The sequence below is a fragment of the Cucumis sativus genome, chromosome 6 (assembly GCF_000004075.3).
Source record: "Cucumis sativus cultivar 9930 chromosome 6, Cucumber_9930_V3, whole genome shotgun sequence".
NCBI lineage: Eukaryota > Viridiplantae > Streptophyta > Magnoliopsida > Cucurbitales > Cucurbitaceae > Cucumis > Cucumis sativus.
In genome coordinates, this window is record NC_026660.2 from 9,732,039 (window position 1) to 9,750,771 (window position 18,733).

Sequence of the window (18,733 nt, forward strand, 5' to 3'; positions counted from 1 at the left end):
AATTGATGATTGTGTTGGAATTCATTTTTCTTTACCCATATTAAAATAAAGAGAGAATGAAAAGTGATAGAATTTGATAAGGAACTTGAGAGGGAAAAGTTGTAGAAGTTAAAAGAAGATTGTTCAAAAGGAAAGACTTGTTCATCGAAGACGACACTTACATGAGACGTAAAATTTATCTTTTGAGAAATCATAGGACAAATATACTTTGTAGCCAAAAGGGTAACCAAGAAAAGCACGCATATATTGTGTAGCACAAGGTTGGAATTTATTTATTTATTTTTTTCTTTGTCGATCAAGGAACCCTAAACTCATAAAGAAAATTCTAAACCCATCAAAAATTCAAAACAAATATATTAATTTGTTTCGATGATGGTTATTGTAAATGAAGAAAATTCATCCGTTCAAGAAAACCTAACTAACTTGATGGACATTGTCATCAACTAATATATTATCATTGATGTTAATTGTCCATTGTAAAATAGTTTTGTTGACGTTTGTGGACCATCAATAAAATTAAGGAAACTTTGTCCATCAAGAAAATCAAGAATCTACATTTTTTTAGGTTTTTTCGTATTTCTTCAACATAATAAGAGGACTTTTCTTGACATACATGACCGTCAAGATAAACATTGTATTTTTCTTGATGGTCATTTGCCATGAACATCAAGAAATCAACATTTGTGTGCATAAAAAAAGACCAAATTTGTTGTAACATGTTATCAAGACAAAATTGGTTTACGAATAAAAGATTGGTTGATATATTAGGAATACAAAAAAGTTTATATAGATGGAAGGATATAAAAGAAGTATGAAGTTTACCAGAACCTTGATGAAGAGATATAGGTAATGATTGATCATAAGCCAACAATAATTGCTTCTTCTCCTTATATGATGGTTGATAAATTGAGTTTTGCTAAATCACTAGTTAAATGAATATTGCACCCTGTGTCAGTTGAATTAGATCGACTACACTTATTTCTTCATCCATTATTGTGGTTTCCACCGTTATTAGTATTTCTGCTATTATGGCCTCATCTACATTGTGGGTTGTGATTATCAAAAGTTTGCACTATTGCAAAAGAGGAAATAGCTTTAGATTCTTTTCCAAGAAAAGATTCTTCCATATTTAATTGGACATGTTAGTTTAATAAACTTAATTGCCTCAAATCTTGTTCAAATACAAAACTTTAAAGCTAGAAGACTCCCCAACTCCTAAAACTGACCATCTCCTACATTTTCAAGTACATCACGTGCTCCACTTCCTCCAAATCAAACATAGGCGTTCAACCGATAAAGGATCAGATGATCAAAATTTAAAGATCTAACTACATAGCATCAAGTTAACAAAAATACAACATCAACATAAGTTCAACTGCACAAAATCTTGTTCCATTGGGCTTGCCAATTTGTTCACATGAAATCTTGTCCCTATGATGGTTCCATATGCAAGTGGGAAACTTTTTATGGCTTATTGGTTCTCGGTATTGTCATTTCCTGCTCCTCTTTTTTCAATCAATTTTCTAGAACCAACAGAGCAATAGTCGTTTCTGTTTGAAGCAACCTCATATTTCTTTCGATGCAGCTCATAATAATGTTCAACTTTCCTCTTTGCACATTCTGCTGATCATATCCTTATGATCATACTAGGAAGTTATGTTGATGCCATGTTTTTAGTTTTTATTACTTATATAATTTATGAACCTAAAAACATGTACTTTTTTAATATTTGAATTAATTTTAATATAATTTCGATTTGATATTTTAATAACTTTTTATTAATTTTACATTAATTATTTTTAGAATTTGATTGAATGTAAATCGAATTTGACCCCAATAGCGAAAAAAAAATATACAACAAGAAAAAAATCCTAATGCACAAAACACGTCGGTATGGACACCTATTGTCGATGTCGGCAACGTTGTAACGCTTCAGGCTCAGAATTTGAAATTTGGATCCTCAATGTTCCCTTGCATCCCTTGCGACTTGGCAACATCATCTTTACTATCTTAAAGACTTATTAGAGTGAAAGTTATCCTCACAAACCAACACGAGTCATGTTTTGTCTTTATGCCCATGTATCCTAGGAAAATTCCCAGGAGGTCACCCAACATAGAATTGCTCCAAAATAAGCAGGCTCAAGTTTGGAGTTCATATGATCGAGCCACTGAAAAGGAAGGTACACGTTGTTAGTATATATGATATTTTAATATAACTTTGCATTACAGACATTCTCTCCGATGTTGCTTTTGGTGTTGGGATAGGTATTCTCGATGTGTTTTGGTGAATTTGCCAACGCATGTGTGTGTTGGATGAACCCTTACTTCTTGTAGTGATTACTCACTTCTTATGAGAATATTTATATACATAGCTTCCTATGACACATGACTCTATTTACTTGTAACTTTGACGGTATTAGTATGGTTGGAGTCTTCAAGGTTGTATACGGTGCTTCGTTGAGCTCTTACTTGATTCATATATATTCTCTGACTCAAATTGTTGACCGTGCTTTGTGACTTTTTTTCCTTTTAAGACATATTTTTCTTGGTGGCCTTCTAATCTTTTTTTTTTTTTTTTTCAGTGAACTTTGTTTAAGAACTTTGATCCTTATTTGAAACAACTTACAAAGACAAATATCTAGTGTGAAGAAATGACCTATTTTACTATGGTGTTATGTAATAAAAGAAATCCATCCTTTTACTTTTCACCAAATGCAGAGTTGAAACTTGAAGGTTTCTTGGGTTTGGTGATTTGATTGCAATAAATCCGCCACCCCATTGAATATCCATAGCTCCTCAAAGGACCCACCCTCCCACCTTCTAACTCTTTTTCTTATTTCCCCTCAGCCTCCTTGGATTTATTATTACTTTGAATTTTCACTTTCTCTTTTTTTTCTATCCCCATCTGAAGAAAAAAGAAAAAAAAAAAAAAACTTGTATTTTTGTCCTCAATTAACCACCAAATTTCAAAACCCTTCTGTCTTTTCCACTTTTCTTCACACCTTTTATTTTCTATATTGTAATGTTTCCTCCTATTTTTTGCTTCTTTTGTTTCCCCTCTGCCTTTCATGTGTGCTTCTTTTTGTTAGGTTTTAATTTCTTGCATCAATTCTCCCACTATTTTTACACTGTTTTTTCAATTCTTCTGTCTCCTTTCATTTTAATATATATTTCTTTTAACATATGGGAAGAAATGGTTTCAAACTTTGGATGTCTTTAACCACTTTTTTTAAACAAGTCTTGGTCTTTAAAAATGTTGTTATAAGGGTGCTACTGATTTTTAATATCACTTTGAAATGTAGAATAAATTCATGCTGTATTATTCAAAAAAGAAATAAGAATTAGGAAGAAAAAGAATGAAAAAAGAAAATAGGTTGGAAGAAGTAATGATAGTTTTGGTTAGAAGAAAAAGGAAAATTAAAAAAAAGAATGATATTAACTAATAACGGGAAACACAATATTGGGTTGTGATGACATAAGGAGCCAAACTAAAAAAAAACTCTGCCCCGTGAACCCCCCCTACTTCTAAATCACTCAAACTCTCTAATCACATGCCTACTAATGTGTTGTTATACATTATTCATTTGAAGCTGTGTTCCAATCAATAATAAACCATAAACCAAAAAACTTCGAAATTATAATAAAATTAATTGTATTAGGTAGTAGTCGGTTTAGTGTGTGGGAGTGGTGAGAAAATGAACAATTTTACGAGTAGAGTAGGGGAAGCAAAGATAAATTGGGAGATGGAGGTGTAAGAAAGTATTAAATAAGATGTATTGTATAATGAAGACAAATAATTTGGAGGGGAAAAGAGGTAGTATAGTATAAGCCCCGGAAAGAAAGAGAGTGAAAGGATGAAAGAATGTCATAATTAGTGTGGTTGAAGTAAAAAGAAAATGTGTTAGATAAAAAAAGAAAAGAAATCTCCACCATCAGCGGCGAGGAATGGTACATTCGTACGGTGGGTATTTTTCGAGATTTGTTTGTTCACTCATAAAGTGTGTCCCCATTTTTCATTTTTCTCCCTTCACCCCCCCCTGCCGTCGCCAATATCCCTAATTCAAACAAAAAAAACTTCATTTCCCCCAAATATTCTATCAACATTTTCTCACAATCCAAACATCAAACTACTACACCACCAATATCCAAAAAAATTCTAATTCACTGTGTTTTCACACTCCAATTCAATCCATACCTAGACAGTATCAAAACCAAAAATAGAATAAAAATAAACTAAACAAAATCTCGTATCATCATCATCTTCTCCGAAGAAAGGGTGTTTTATATTTACATCAAAACCCAACACGACGAACGATCAATCCATCCATCGATGTCTACAAAGCCCCAAATAAAAAGGAAAAAGAAAAAAAAAAACAGAAAAAAAGAAAAAGTGGGGGGAGGGGGGGATTTCATTTCACAACGGCCCTAGAGGAAATCGCCGGAGAGAGAAGAGAGAAGATCGTGAAGATCACGTGAATCGGGGTCACCGATTCTAATAGCTTCAAGTACACGTTCGAAAAGGAGGACATGACAGGGGATTCGAAGGACTCCTTTCTGTTCATACCCGTACTCTTGAGCCGATTTGTCGAGTAAGGTTACGAAAACCGGATGGTTGAGTAATTCGGCACTAACCGCGAAGCGTTCCATCTCGTCGCCGACGTAGACGGGGACGTGACCTTGGGGAACCGGAAGGGCGCCTTCGGATCTGGAGCGACGGAATTTGTTGGCGGCGGCGGCACGGAAGGAGTGAGCACGAGCGGGGCGTTGGTCGGGGGTGCGGAGGAGGCAGTAGTGAGATTGGGAGGAGTCGGCGACACGGGAGAGACGGCGGATGAGCTGCTTCATAACGGAAAAGAGATGAGGAGAGAAACAGAGGAATTTGGGGGTTTGTGGAACAGAGGAAGGGAAGGAATGAGAATATAAAGTGGGAGAATGGGGAAATTGGTTTTAATTTGTAATAGAAAGAATTGAAATAGAAAAGAAAAAAGGAAAAAAGAAAAAAGAAAAAAAAGGAAAAATGAATAATTTATGATTATGATGATGAAATAAGGAAGAGGAGGGAGGAAGGAAGGTTGAGACTTTGTGAGAGGTACAGGTAAAGCGTACTTTGAAGGTACAGATCAAACCTCCTCCTTTTTTTCTTCCTTTACCCACTCTTTTTTTTTTCTTTTTTCTTTTTTCTTTTTTAATTCTTTTTTATTTTGCTAACCCACTTTTTCTTACCATATTTGGGTTTTCAGGTTGGAATCCCTTTGCTTATTTTGTTTTTCTTTTCTTATCTTTTTCTATTCTTTTTCTTTTTCTTTTTCTTATACTTCTACTAACTTTTTTTTTTTTTTTTTTTTTACTCTTTCCATCTTTTACCTTTACCTTCTCTTTCCCTGCTTCCAATTGCTTATATGTTTATGCTTCTCAATTTCTTCTTCTTCTTTTTCTTTTTTTAAAAAAATTTAACCTCTGTTTCCAAGATGTTTCTTATTTTATTTTATTTAAATCAATTATTTAATAAAGATTTAACGTTACAAGTATACTATTTTAAAATCTATACATCAAATTTAAATAAAACTTAAATATCAATTATATAACTTTTAACATTTTCAAACCTACATAAACTAAATTGAAATCATTACTAGTTTTATACCTATACGAATGTTCAACTAATCGTACACCACAATATATTTGATCCTATAACATTTTTGTATCAAGAATTTCCATAGGATATTGAATTCTAAATAGGGAATAAATATGGATTGAAACCATCTATCTCTTAACCATTAATCAAGGTAATCAAGTCAATAAATCATGTACGTGATAGAATTCTTAACTTTGAAAATGCTTTAAACAATATCTTTTTTTTACCTTTAACTACAAGCTAATATCCAAAATCTTGACAACTTTGGTCTATTAATTTTTTATAGATTTATTTAATACGATAATTGGGGGATGATATCAAACTTCTTGTTTTACCCACAACAAATAGCATACCAAATTATAGTGGAGTTAAACTCGTTTTAGTTATTTTTATATAGATTTAAAGCATAATCTAACTAGTAGAAGAATTGTATCCTCACGATCGAAGTCAAAACATTAATTGCACTTGTTTGAATTTAAAAGAAAATCACCTCTTTACTATGCTAAAAGAGATTATTGGTAGTATAGGGTTGGAGTATGAGCAGAGGGGTGATAATTTGAATTTATAAAAGGAAAAAATTAACTAACTACCATTAAGTAACTTATATATTGTCAAACTTGTAGTTATTATATATATCATTTACAAATAGTCACCATTTTCTATTTTGACAGTCTGCCATTAATAACCTATATGGTTGGTGGTATATAAGTGATAAACCATATAAATCTATAAACGCTAATAGACTTTTTAAAAAAAATGTATGTTGGACAAAATAATCAAATATTAAACTTTAAGCAAGGTTTCATTTAACCTTATAGCTAGGTAAGCGTATTAAGTAAATAAATACCATAACAACAAATTTAAGAATTAAATTTATAATTTAGTAATTTTTAGCGTGACACTTTTAAGAACATATATATTTTAAATTAAATACATCATTTATAATTAAAGCTTATAAGAATTTAAAAGGATAATAATAAATAAAAGAATGACCAAACTTTTAAAAATATTTTCAAATATAATAAAATACCGTAATGTAAGTGTGATAGACCACAATAGACCAAGATAAATTTATAATTTGTGTATCACGATATAAATATATATAGATAATAATAGTCTATTAACGTTGGTCATATAAATAAAGTGTGATATTTTATTATAGTTTATAAATATATTTATTTATTTATTTCTATTTAAAAATAGTCCAAATGATATTATAAGTTGTTTTTTTTACGGGAAGAACATGCAAAGTAATTTTAAATATCAACTTAGATTACTAACCTGATTTATTTATTTATTTAATAATGTTTTTGAAGACATAATCTGATTTATATTTACCACACGCACTGACGCCGAAAATTATAACATATTAATTAAGTAATTAATCTTAGCGTAAGGATTGAAGCTTTGTTTAATTGATTATTATTAATTAAGAATAAAGTTTGAATTAAATGCCGTAGTTTACAGCCACGTCGACATCCGACAATTTCTCCCATTTTTATGGTCAATATATATATACCAAAATATTTGGCTTTTTTCTAATCTAATTATAACTTATAACTACAGATACATTATCAAATAATACTATTATTTGAAAGCTATTTTCAATTAATAAATTCAATTTCAAATCTTCAAACATCTCAATTTCATTTCATTCCAGTTTCTTCGAAAAAGAGAATTTAATTTATTAACAAGTCACATGATCGTACTATTCAAAAATTTTGAATATTCTACACGTTTCTAATTATTTTAATACTAATTAAGTCAACGACATGTAAAAAAAAAAAGAGATATTAATGACTTTTCTGTTTACTTGTGATATTGTTATGTTTGAGTGGTGGATCAAATTGTATAAGAAAATTGGAGGTAAATGAATTATAATTTGAATGGTGGGAAGAAAGCGATAAGTAAGTGAGGGAAAAAGAAATAATTGGTTGGTTATATATACTAAGAAAGAGTAGATGCCGGCCATAAATGAAATGTCCTTTTTATTTTCTCTTTGGAATTAGATAGTAAGAAGGAAACATTAATATGACTATTTTGTAAGGAATAGTCTAAGGTTTTGTGTTTGGAATTTAGACAGCCCCACTAAGGTTGTCGTTTTCGTTAATATCTTATTTTGAATTTCTTTTTAATATCTCCATTTGGCAGACTTTTCATTATAAAATAAATACATTAATTAATATAAATGATGTATAAATAGATAAATAAATAAATCCATCAATCAATAAAAAAGTTTGGGGGAGGCCCGGCCAAGATCGGCGGACCCCGGTGGCGCAATTTCCGATTTACTCATTGGTCCATATGCTTTATCCCTTACATCCTATTTCTTTGTATTTCCTTTCTTTTCTTTAATAATCATTCATTTATAACTCTACGGTTCACCATAAATCATTCATTTGTTGTAAGTTCACCTTTACAACATTTGTTAATAAGGTTATTGGACAATTCTAATATATATTGTAGGTAATAGATCTTATATATATATATATAAAAGAAAAAAAGAAAAAAAAGAAAAGAAAGTAAGAGAAGAAATATATATTAGTAAAGTTATTTGGGTAGTGGATTTGAGTAGAGTTGCGTGACTGGGATTGCCTCTTTGAACGCATTGCCCAATGTTTAAAAACTCCACCACATTCCTCCTTACCCCGTGATACACACCTTCCAATCCACATCTAGTGGTGAGCTACATACCAGATTTTGGATGTGAACTAGCCGGCAACGGGTACCGACATGTCGCCTCGCCTTACAATGGAACTTCATATTTCATGCTTCTTCTCCTTTTTTTTTTCTTCCTCTTTTTCCTTCCAATTATAAATTAAAAGCTTTATCATATTGTGAAGGGCCGAAAGTGTGATTTTCTTTTTTTCTTTTCAGGGGTGTGTGGGATAAATTATAATATATATATATATATATATTGTCTTCTTTTTGTTGAAGGTAATTTTGTGTGCCACTGTTAATTCATTCATTCATTCATTGCATATATAACTGAATTGTACGCTGCAAAACAGTGGAGATCAACTGTATATTTGTTTTCAAGAGAGATTGGTCTAAGTGTGTCCATCAGATAAAAGGAAAATGAAGAGATGTGGGGTGTCAAGCTACATCCTCTCTCTCTCATGTTCAAGTCAGTCTTGAGATTCTAAATAACTTGATAGTAAAAAATAGTTGGTTAATTCAAGCATACTATTGACTTCACCAATGACTTTTGTCATTTATATAGGATACTAAAACTTCATACTCATAATGACCATTTTAAATTCTTGCAATTTTTTAGTTTTATAAATTATGGGCTTTCTATGTCCTCCAAAGCTCTTCTTTTTTCTAGCTACTCCCCTCCTGCCTTTTGCCTCTGTCACCCTATTAACCCCCCTCTAATAATATATTACAAAAATCGTCAACCAAATATGATGGTAGTTACAATAATTACACCATAAAATTTTTAATTATAGAAATTAAATCCTTAACCTAATATAGATGTTAAAATTGAACGCCCAAACTTACTTACAATAGATGTATGATTAAATCAACTAATCAAAATGATAGAATTGTAAGAATTTGTAGACTGGAAGTGTAAGTTGAAGCATTAGAAATTAAAATAAACTTTTAGCATTTGCTTAAAAAAGAAAAAAAGAAAGAGAAGTGTATGCATAAGGTTAAAAATGAAAATAAAAAAGGGAGCAACAAGTTGAAGGTATCTTTATAGAAATATACAATAAAACAAAACTACATAAAAGAATGCAAATATCATGTGCTTTCTTTTCTACTCTTTTTTGGGAAAGTCGTGTGAAATGATTAACCAACCTTTTTTTAAAAGAAGCCCAAAATTTCTTGACCGTAGGATCAGAAGATCAGAAGATCAGAAGATCAGAAGATCAGATAAAGCAGAAAAAAAGGAATCTAAAATTTAATGAAATTATTTGACGATATATAAAATGAAATCTTTGGTGCTCTTCCTAATTCAATGGAAGGATCTTCAAAATAACAAAAATTCCAACACGAGCACAAGAAAATTTTCATTAAATTATATTCTTTTTTTTATTATTATTTTGTAATTAGATTTGGTGTTTGCTCCTGAAGTTTCCAGCTGCCTTCTCATTATTTGTTTTCTAAATTCTCAAATTAATTGATATTATATTCCAAAGAAGAAGAAAAAAAAACCTAAAATTAAAAAATATCCCAACTTCCCTATCGTACGGAAAGATGTAGGAAATCGACGATCACGTGGACATCCATATTTTAGTCCAAATACTTCAATTAAGTAATTCAAATAATTAGCCTCTGCTTACTCACTAATAATTGAAATTCTTAAATTAGTTTAAATTAGAATGTATATATATTAGGGATTTTTTTTATAAAGTATAATAAATTGTGAAACTATTTATACTCTATAGAACAATTTTGAAAAATAAAAAAACTCACAAACGCACGACGTGAAACAACAAAAATACTCACAAACAAACATAAATGAGAATATGAAAAAATTAATAGTATAAAATCTTAAAATTAAAAAGAAAATAAAAACTAAAAACAAAATAATTATGGAGCATGAGTTATATAACCATACGACTTTCTCATCCATTTCTAGAAATATTTGCAAATAAAAGTTTATTTTTCTAAAAAAACAAATAAGAAGGAACAAAAATGTTTTAAAATTTTCTTTTTTGAATGTGACAATAAATTTAAACAAATAAGAAACCGTTTTGATCGGTTTGTAAATTTGAACCAAAAACTATAAAGCATTGAAAATAAACCGTGAAAATGGTATACGTAATAAAATTTTAGATATTTTAAACCATTTATGAAGACTAAAATTGACTTGAAAAAACATGAGAAACCAGAGAAGAGGAAGAAAACCATTTTTTTGTGATTTGATTATGGGCGGTAAGAAAATTTCAAGGAACTTGTAAGTTTGACTAGAAACAAATGAAGAAAAAAAACTAATTTGAACAAAGTTAGGTTTAGGTTTGTATAGGTGTTGCAATAAAGTGAATGAATTGAATTTTGATTAAGAAATTTATAGGCAGTCTTAGCACAAAAAGACATAAATTAATGTGAATAATTTACCCAATTTGATACATTAGATGAATAAATGTATTGTTATTTGTGACCATTCGTATGGTTCTAGAAGGTAATAGAAAATGAAAATTGAAGTGACCGAAGAGGAGGGAAATGTGGGAGAAGGAGGGGTGGTTGAATAATAATATATGCTTTATAAGATAAGGTTCAAAATCAATTAGGAATTATTCAATTCAATCAAACCGTGGTACGATACACCCAATAATTTCAAATTACTTTACCAACATATTTAATTTCAAAACCAACCACATCAAATTAATTCACCTCTAACTCATATATAAAAAAAATTAATTAATTCTTTCTTCTTCTTCTTTCTTTTTTTTTTTTTTGTTATTTATTTAGTTTGAGGTGAGAGTATGAACACATAAAATAGTATATATATTTATATAAGAGGTGAGACTATGAAGGTGTTGGTAGGTTTGGTTATTATTTAACCATGAAAGTTACAACTTGTTTGATTTTTTTTTTTTTTTGTTTTAAGGATTTTAAAAAAAAGGTTGTTTTTGTTTTTTTATTAGAAAATTGTAAAAAAGAAGAAAGTTTGAAATATTTACCTTTATGATAAAATTCACTTCTTAAGTGGTTTTTTTTAAAAAAAAATTATAAAAGTGTAAATAATTTTTTAAAATTATTCTTTAAAAAATTTCCTTTTTATTGTAAAATTGTGTTTACTTTTTAAAGAATAATGTTTTGTTGCATCATGCACACATTTTTATTTATTAAAGAAATATGAGGTTTCTAAAAAGAAATAACAAATCAACAAAATATTTATACGATATAGAAAAATTTTGAAAACGAAAAAGTATTTACAAGCCCAAAATAGGAAATACTCAAAATATCTGAATAAACATACGATTAATCTGTCACACGCTCGCATGTAATTTTTCTTTTTCTAAATGATCATGATACGCAATTGTGTAGAAAATGATACACGATTGAGTAGGAAATTATACACGATCGTGTAGTTGTTATTTCTAACGTTTAGAAAAATGCTTCAAATCTAAATGATCGTTTAGACTATGTAAAAGTGATATTTAAACAATCTTAATATTCTAGAAGAGGAACTGTAAAAAAAGAAAGAGCAGATGAAAAAAGAAATAAATCAACTAGGGCGCTTGTAATACAACTAGGCTAGAGTTGTTTTTAAATTTAACCAAATAAATCAAAATAAAATACTTACTAAAAAAACAATTGTCTAGGGGGCGCTTGTAAAAATAGTAAATAATAATAATAATAAATCATGTCACTACATTTTCTGAATTGGAAAGTAGCAAATTTTTAAAAGTTGATAACCCTCTAATAATATTTTGATAGTTGTCTTATATCACTAATTATTTGTTATATTTGTCGTATTTGTTAGATGAAGAAAAAAAAAATGTTATAAGCAGTTTTTTTAAAAATGTTTTTATTTGTAATTTTGGTTGTTTGTATCAATTATATTATAACACATATAGATGCAAATAAGGTGTGTTTGTATATATATATAAAAGAAAATAAAAGAGATAAGGTACAATTTATTAAACGTGATTTGGTTTATCTTTAGTGGGGAAAAAAAAAAGAGTAATGAGAAACGTTACAAAAAAGAATATTGTTTTAGGTGATGGAAGTTGCCAAAGTTGCACTCATTATTAATTTCATCCGTACTTCAAACTTATCCTTCCAAACTCAATATCTCACACACAAACGCACAATTTTTAATTCACACTTCTTCATATTAAAACCTCAACATCCTAATATTTGAAATTATGTATCATGTTAGAAGAAGTAAACAGCAAATATATATAACATAATTAAAAGTTGAGAAAAGTATGGAAATTGGAGATACATATCCCATAGCATAAATAAATAAAATGGGAGGCGAGGAATGGATATTTATTGTGAAATAAAGAAAAGAGAAGGAAGGAGTTGGTGAGGGAGAGGTGGGGGCGAAATAAAGGGAAAACAAAAAGAAAAGAAAAGAAAGGTGTGTGTGTGTGTGTGTGTGTGTGTGGCATCCGTGATGCCGTACGGTCAAAACGTACAAGAAGAAAAGTACAAGTAAAACCCTCACGCCCCACTCTGACTCATCTTTCCACGCTAACTCCTTTTTCTTATGTTTCCTAACACTCTTACATTACCCATTTCTATTTCTCTCTCTCTCCTCCATTCCTTAATTTCCTTGATTTCCTTAATCCCCCCTTTCTCTATCTCAATTTAATCTTCTACATAACCTAACCATTACTTCCTTTTTATTACCTTCTACGCTTAACAAACTAACCCCACTCTATATACTCTCAATTTACAATGGCTTAAAACGTGTGAAATGGGTATCCATTCCCTTTGGTTTGAATACCCAACATTCACACCAAAAACAAAAAAAAAACAAAAAACAAAAAACAAAACGCCCTTATGAGAAATCAAAAGGCAGAATTGATAAGGAATATAATATATATATGTATTATATAGATAAATGTAATAATCAAGTGTTGATTAATTAATGAAGAAGGGAAAATATTTTCAAAGCCCAAAATGGCCCACCACAAAAGTCCCTAAACTTATTGCTCTTATGCTCTCCATCTATCCCTCCACTTCCCCCTCCATCTCACCTTTTTTTTTCAATCACATCATTCCTCCTTTCACTCCATTCTAATTATATAAAATTATCTCTTTATACTATACTTGTACTTCAACTCCTCCTTCCTTAGCCTTTATACTTTCAAAATATTTATTTTGATGTGTTAGTTTGAACGAGTTCATTTTTGCTTATTCATTTTTATTTTTAAAATGATCAAAATCACTGTTTTTTTAAAGCTAAATGACCAAAGTGGATCAAAATTCACAATATAAAAATCAAAGGGAATATTTTGAGAATGCAAACACCAAAATGAACCAAAGGATAAGTAGAAGACTAAAGTAGTTTTTAACTATAAATTTACAGTTATTCTTTAAATTTTAGATTTTATATTTCTCAATAAACTTTGAAAATTATTTATGATTATGGTAACAAAAAGGAGTTTTTATGACACAAGAGCCAAGACAAAGTGTCATAAAAGCCAAAAAAAAAAAAAAGTGTAATGTGAGTTTTTTTTTTCTTTCATATTTTAAAAGGTTCAACCTTTTCTAGCCAACACTTTACGACTACAATGGTATAGTAAGTTGAGTTCTGTATTGATTGACATGATCTTCAGATTTAAATTATATTAAATTAAATTTAGTGTTTAATTTAAAGAGTAAAGATTTGTGTTAGTGGTAGAAAATGAAAGTGGCATTGTCTTCCCATTGATTAAAGGTTTAAATGAGAAATTAGAATTTGAGAAACAAAAAGTAAAAGAAAAGCAATTTAAAAAATAAATTTGAAGGTCAAATATTGAGGGAGAAAGATAAAAGCATATAAATGAAATAAAACCATAATCTAATCATTAAAACTCATTATCATGTATGACTTGCTTCAAAAGATTACACTTTAACTAAGCAAATCCAACCAACTTATAAAGAAATGAGCAAACTCATTATCTTGTAATTTGTAATTTCATGTACTTTTTTTTAATAGAAAAAGTAATGGTATTAATAATAAATAGCATGAGAAAGTGGAATGATGTTTAATAATCCATTTAGAAATCCTCTTAATAATTAATATAATCAAAGTTTATTGCATAAATGGACAAATACCTTTTTAGACTTCAATTTGGTTTTAAATTTTGAATAGTGCGATTTAAACGTAAAGTTTGTTTGATTCAATTGTAAGATTTGGTATTTAGTTTGTGTGGAATTAGTTTATTTTAGATCAGTATTAAAAAACTTAGCTAAAAAAATAGCTTTTAAAAAATTGTTTATGTTTTTTTAATTTAACTAAAAATGCAATTAACATACTTAAAAGAAAAATATAATTTGTTATAAAAGGTGGTGAGAAAATTGACTTAATTTTTAAAAAATGATATCGTTACCATTTGAGGCGTTAGTATTTTAAATTTTAAGGATTTGTTTGGTCAACCGAGTAAAATTAATAAATTTGGTGTAAAATGTGGAAGTTGGTAAATTTGTGTTTGGTGTGTAGGTCAAGATCGTGTTGTAAGATGAAGTTTTTTTTATAAAAGTTAAATTGACAGAAAATGATAAAGTTAGTCGATAAATGTGCAAACTCCAATAGTGTTTATTCTTGAAGTTGAGTTGTTTTCACCAACTTAAGAAGTGGGTGGACCAAACATTTCATAAAATTAAACGTTGTTTTTAATTATACCAAAATATTTAAAGTATAGCAAAACGTCATAGTTTAATTTATCGATAATTGGCATTGATCGACATTTATCTATGTCTATCAATGATAGATGATATACTAGTCTATCATTGTCTATCATTGATAAAATGTGACATTTTGCAATATTTAAAAAAATTCAACAATTTTACCGTTTAAAATAATTACATGTTTAGTCATCGATTGCTCATACTTTTAAGAATTACCAAATTACGTAATACAAATTCGAAAGTTGAATTTTATTGTAGACATAAAACACAAATACTAAACAAACACGAGGCTATTTCTGCATGAACAAAAACTCACAATTTAAAGTTTAAACTTGTAATCAAAACATGAATTTTTTTTTGTACGGATTACCTAATTTTTCTTGGAAAAATAAAATATGATTAGTTCTCGGACAAAGATTTCTAACCTTTTGTTAATGAGAAGAAACCTTTTTCATTTATTCTTTTTTTTTTTTTTTTTGCCTTAGGGAGTCACAACAAGAGGAATGACACGTTACAAATTTTCACTTGTTGTTGCAAGCATAGAGAGTCACGACAAGAGAAAAAAAGAATCTCTTTTGACTGTAAGTAGGTGAAACAGAAGAATGTTAATAGAAGACTTTTTCTGATGGTATATAAGATGTATCAATATATCTAGCAATTGTTCTGACAACTCTTATATCGTTAAGATAAACTTTTGATGACGTGTTTTTGGACTTTTTCAACAATTTATTTGTGGAGAGACTTTTTTGTTTGAGTGCGTTGTTAGAAGAAGAAGAAGAAACAAACTAGGTAGAAGAGGTTGTATAGAGAAAGAAGTGAAGTGGATTGTTGTTGTGAAATATAAAAGATAAAGAAGCGATATAGATTAGAAAGAAGAGGAAGAGAGAAATAGAAGGAGAGTGGAGGAGTGGAGAGACAAAGGAAAAGAATACAAAATCTTATTTTAAAAGAGCAGCGTTTTGAGTCAATTTTTTCATCCATCTTGAACGTAAATATAGCTCAAATAACCCTAAAATATAGTTTTCAATAATAAATGAAATGAATGAATGAATGAATGAATGGAGAATTGTAAAGAAAGAAATGAAAATGATTCCATAAATTGAATAGAAAGAAGGTAATGTAGTTTTAAGTTTGTTTAGAAGAAATAATAAAAAAGAAAATGTTGGAGTTGGAATAATAGAAAAATAAAAGAAGAGGTGAGACGGTGAGTGGGGGAATTTGGATCCGCACACCTTATCGTAAAAGTGCATTAAAGCCCCTCCAAATCTTTTTTCAATCGCTCTCTTCAGTGGAATCGACATTCTTTCTTTCTTTCTTTCTTCTTTTAACCAACAACTTGGACCATACTTATAAAATACTTCCACTACTTGTTTTTTTCTTTGCTTAATAAGTTTGTGTAATTTCAAAAATGGTTGAACAAGTCAAATTTTTATTTTATTTCTCTAAATTTATAATATAGTTCATTGTTGAAATTACTTAAAATCCACAAATTAAAAGAGGATGGACTTATTAGCAAAAATACAAAAGAAGTATATAGGTTTAAAGGCCCTTGTATATATTCTGTATTGAATGAAAAAAGTCCCAAAAAGTTGTAAGTTTGTATTATAGCAAATAGTACGGATTTTGGTATAAAATAAAGAAATAAAAAGAAGAGGAAATGAAAGAGAAGGGGACACCACAAAACGTAATGCCGGTTGGAGAGGGCAAAAGCAAACCAAACCAACAATATTAAACCACAACAAAAGCACTACTTTTTTTTCTTTTTTTTTTTATAATCATTTTGGCTAGATTATAAATCTAATTATATTTGGGAGAGATTGAAATTTTAAAACCTATTGTATAGGTTTTGTTTGAGGTTGTTTTAATTTTTAAAATAATTGTTGGTAATTGAATTAAACGATCTAGTGTTGGATAAATTTTAGTTTTAAATCTAAAAATAAAAGTTGGTTATATTGTTTTGTATATTATTGTGTTTTACAATAATAATTGATCTCAAAAAATAAAAATGAGGGGTCTCAAGGTGTGAAGGAAAAAGTTTGGAGAGTATTACGTGGAAACAAGCATTGTTCTAAAAAGAAAATAGATTATTTAAATCGACAATGACCTTTGGCTTTCGCAAAGAGGAGCCAGAAGTCTCTCCAAGCGTTTCGTGCTTGAAGAGGCACTATGTGGCTTTTCTATTTTCTAAGAATAGTGGGTCGAATGAGGAGTTGATTTAGGAAAAGTTTATTTCTTTTGACGTTGACTATATTATCCAAGGATGTTCATGCTAGAATTTTAATAATAGATACTGATGTTCTTTGGAATGATATAGATTTTTGGAGTTATCAAGATTGTTAGTATTAGATTTTCAAGCATGTGCCTTTTGTGAAGATTGATAAGATTGTAATTCTAGTGTGACAGCTTTAAGAAGCTCGAAATATAGTGGTGATTAGGCAACAATTGGATGTTGAGCCAATTTGTGATGCAATAGTCGGACATATTTCAGGGTTGTGCTCTAGATATGATTCAAGGTGATAGAAAGGAAGGACGTTGGTTTCTTCTCCCAACATCTCATCTCATACCAAGTGGTGGCCTTCTGCGTTGTCTTACTGGAAGTTGAAAATTAACGTTGTTTGGTGCTCCATATCCACTTCAGAAGGGTTGGATTAGGTGCTTTGAAAACTACTTGGCTCGTGTAGATTGAGTTTTCTATTTTCTAAAATCAAGGACATTGATAAACACTAATAGAAGTCTATCAACATTTATCATGGATTCATAAATTTTCCTATATTTCTAAATATTTTCAACCTATTAGCCATTTGAAATTAATAAAATAACCAAATCATTCAAAAAAATAAATAGATAAAAGTATTTTGTAAATTGTTTTTCTTCAAACTTAATTTAATACAAGTATGTGGCTTTTGCAAATTGCGGTTGGTGCAAGGCAAAGTCTAATGCCATACCTTTCTTTTATTCCACATACACACATTGGATCATACACTATTATCAATGTGAATTATTTCTCCAACTTCTAATATGTTAAAAAAAAGACAAAAATGTCTAATCATTTAAATTTGGATCACACACCATGGATCGAAGTCATTTTGATACAAGTAATGTCACTCTTGTCATGTTTCAAATTAATAATAAAAAAAAATTGACGTGAGACTTGAGAGTAATTTTAATATCATAAAATCACTTTTTTCATCTTTAAAATTATAGTTACTAGGTGGGTACATTGCATACTTTATCTTCCCATGAATATAGTTAATACGTTATTAATAAACCACATGAACTTGTGTGTCAATTATCTATTACTGTTTATTTTTTATTATCAATTACTTAACATAGTATTTGAAAATTTTTATATACACTACTTTTACTAATAAATGTCTTTATTGGTTATCTAGTAATCTAATAAATTTTAGGTTTTGAAAGTTTAATTATCGTACTACTACCCAATTATGTTAGATAAATCAAGAATGTCAATATTAATATATTATTTTTTTACACTCAATAGTCAAGAATATAGGGATTTGGACATCCAAACTTTAAAATATTTATATAATATTTTAAATTAATTAAGTGACACACGACATTATTTCTATGATAAAAAATATAAAGTGTTTAAAACTAAACTATGTTATATATGTGATGAGTGAAAAATTGATAAAATATTTGTATTCTATACCAAAAAAATTTAAGTGTAATTAATTTTATTTTTAATTAGTTTTTTCTATAAAATGTAAATAGATTATTTTTTTACTTTTAAAAAGATTCTATTTAACAAACTCTATACTAAAATAAATTATTTTTAAA

The 18,733-nt window shown here is 29.0% G+C and overlaps 1 protein-coding gene across 1 annotated transcript; it reads right to left on the reverse strand.

Annotated features, from left to right (window-relative positions):
* Positions 1-4,142: 4,142 nt before the first annotated feature.
* On the reverse strand, positions 4,143-4,987 carry LOC101219677 (auxin-responsive protein SAUR71). Its single transcript, XM_004149991.3, has one exon. It carries the CDS (start codon positions 4,843-4,845, stop codon positions 4,426-4,428), a length of 420 nt encoding a protein of 139 aa, XP_004150039.1. The 5' UTR covers positions 4,846-4,987; the 3' UTR covers positions 4,143-4,425.
* Positions 4,988-18,733: the final 13,746 nt, after the last annotated feature.

Coding starts and splice junctions, on each gene's coding strand:
- LOC101219677 (XM_004149991.3), bottom strand. CDS start 4,845: ATGAAGCAGCTCATCCGCCGTCTCTCCCGTGTCGCCGACTCCTCCCAA.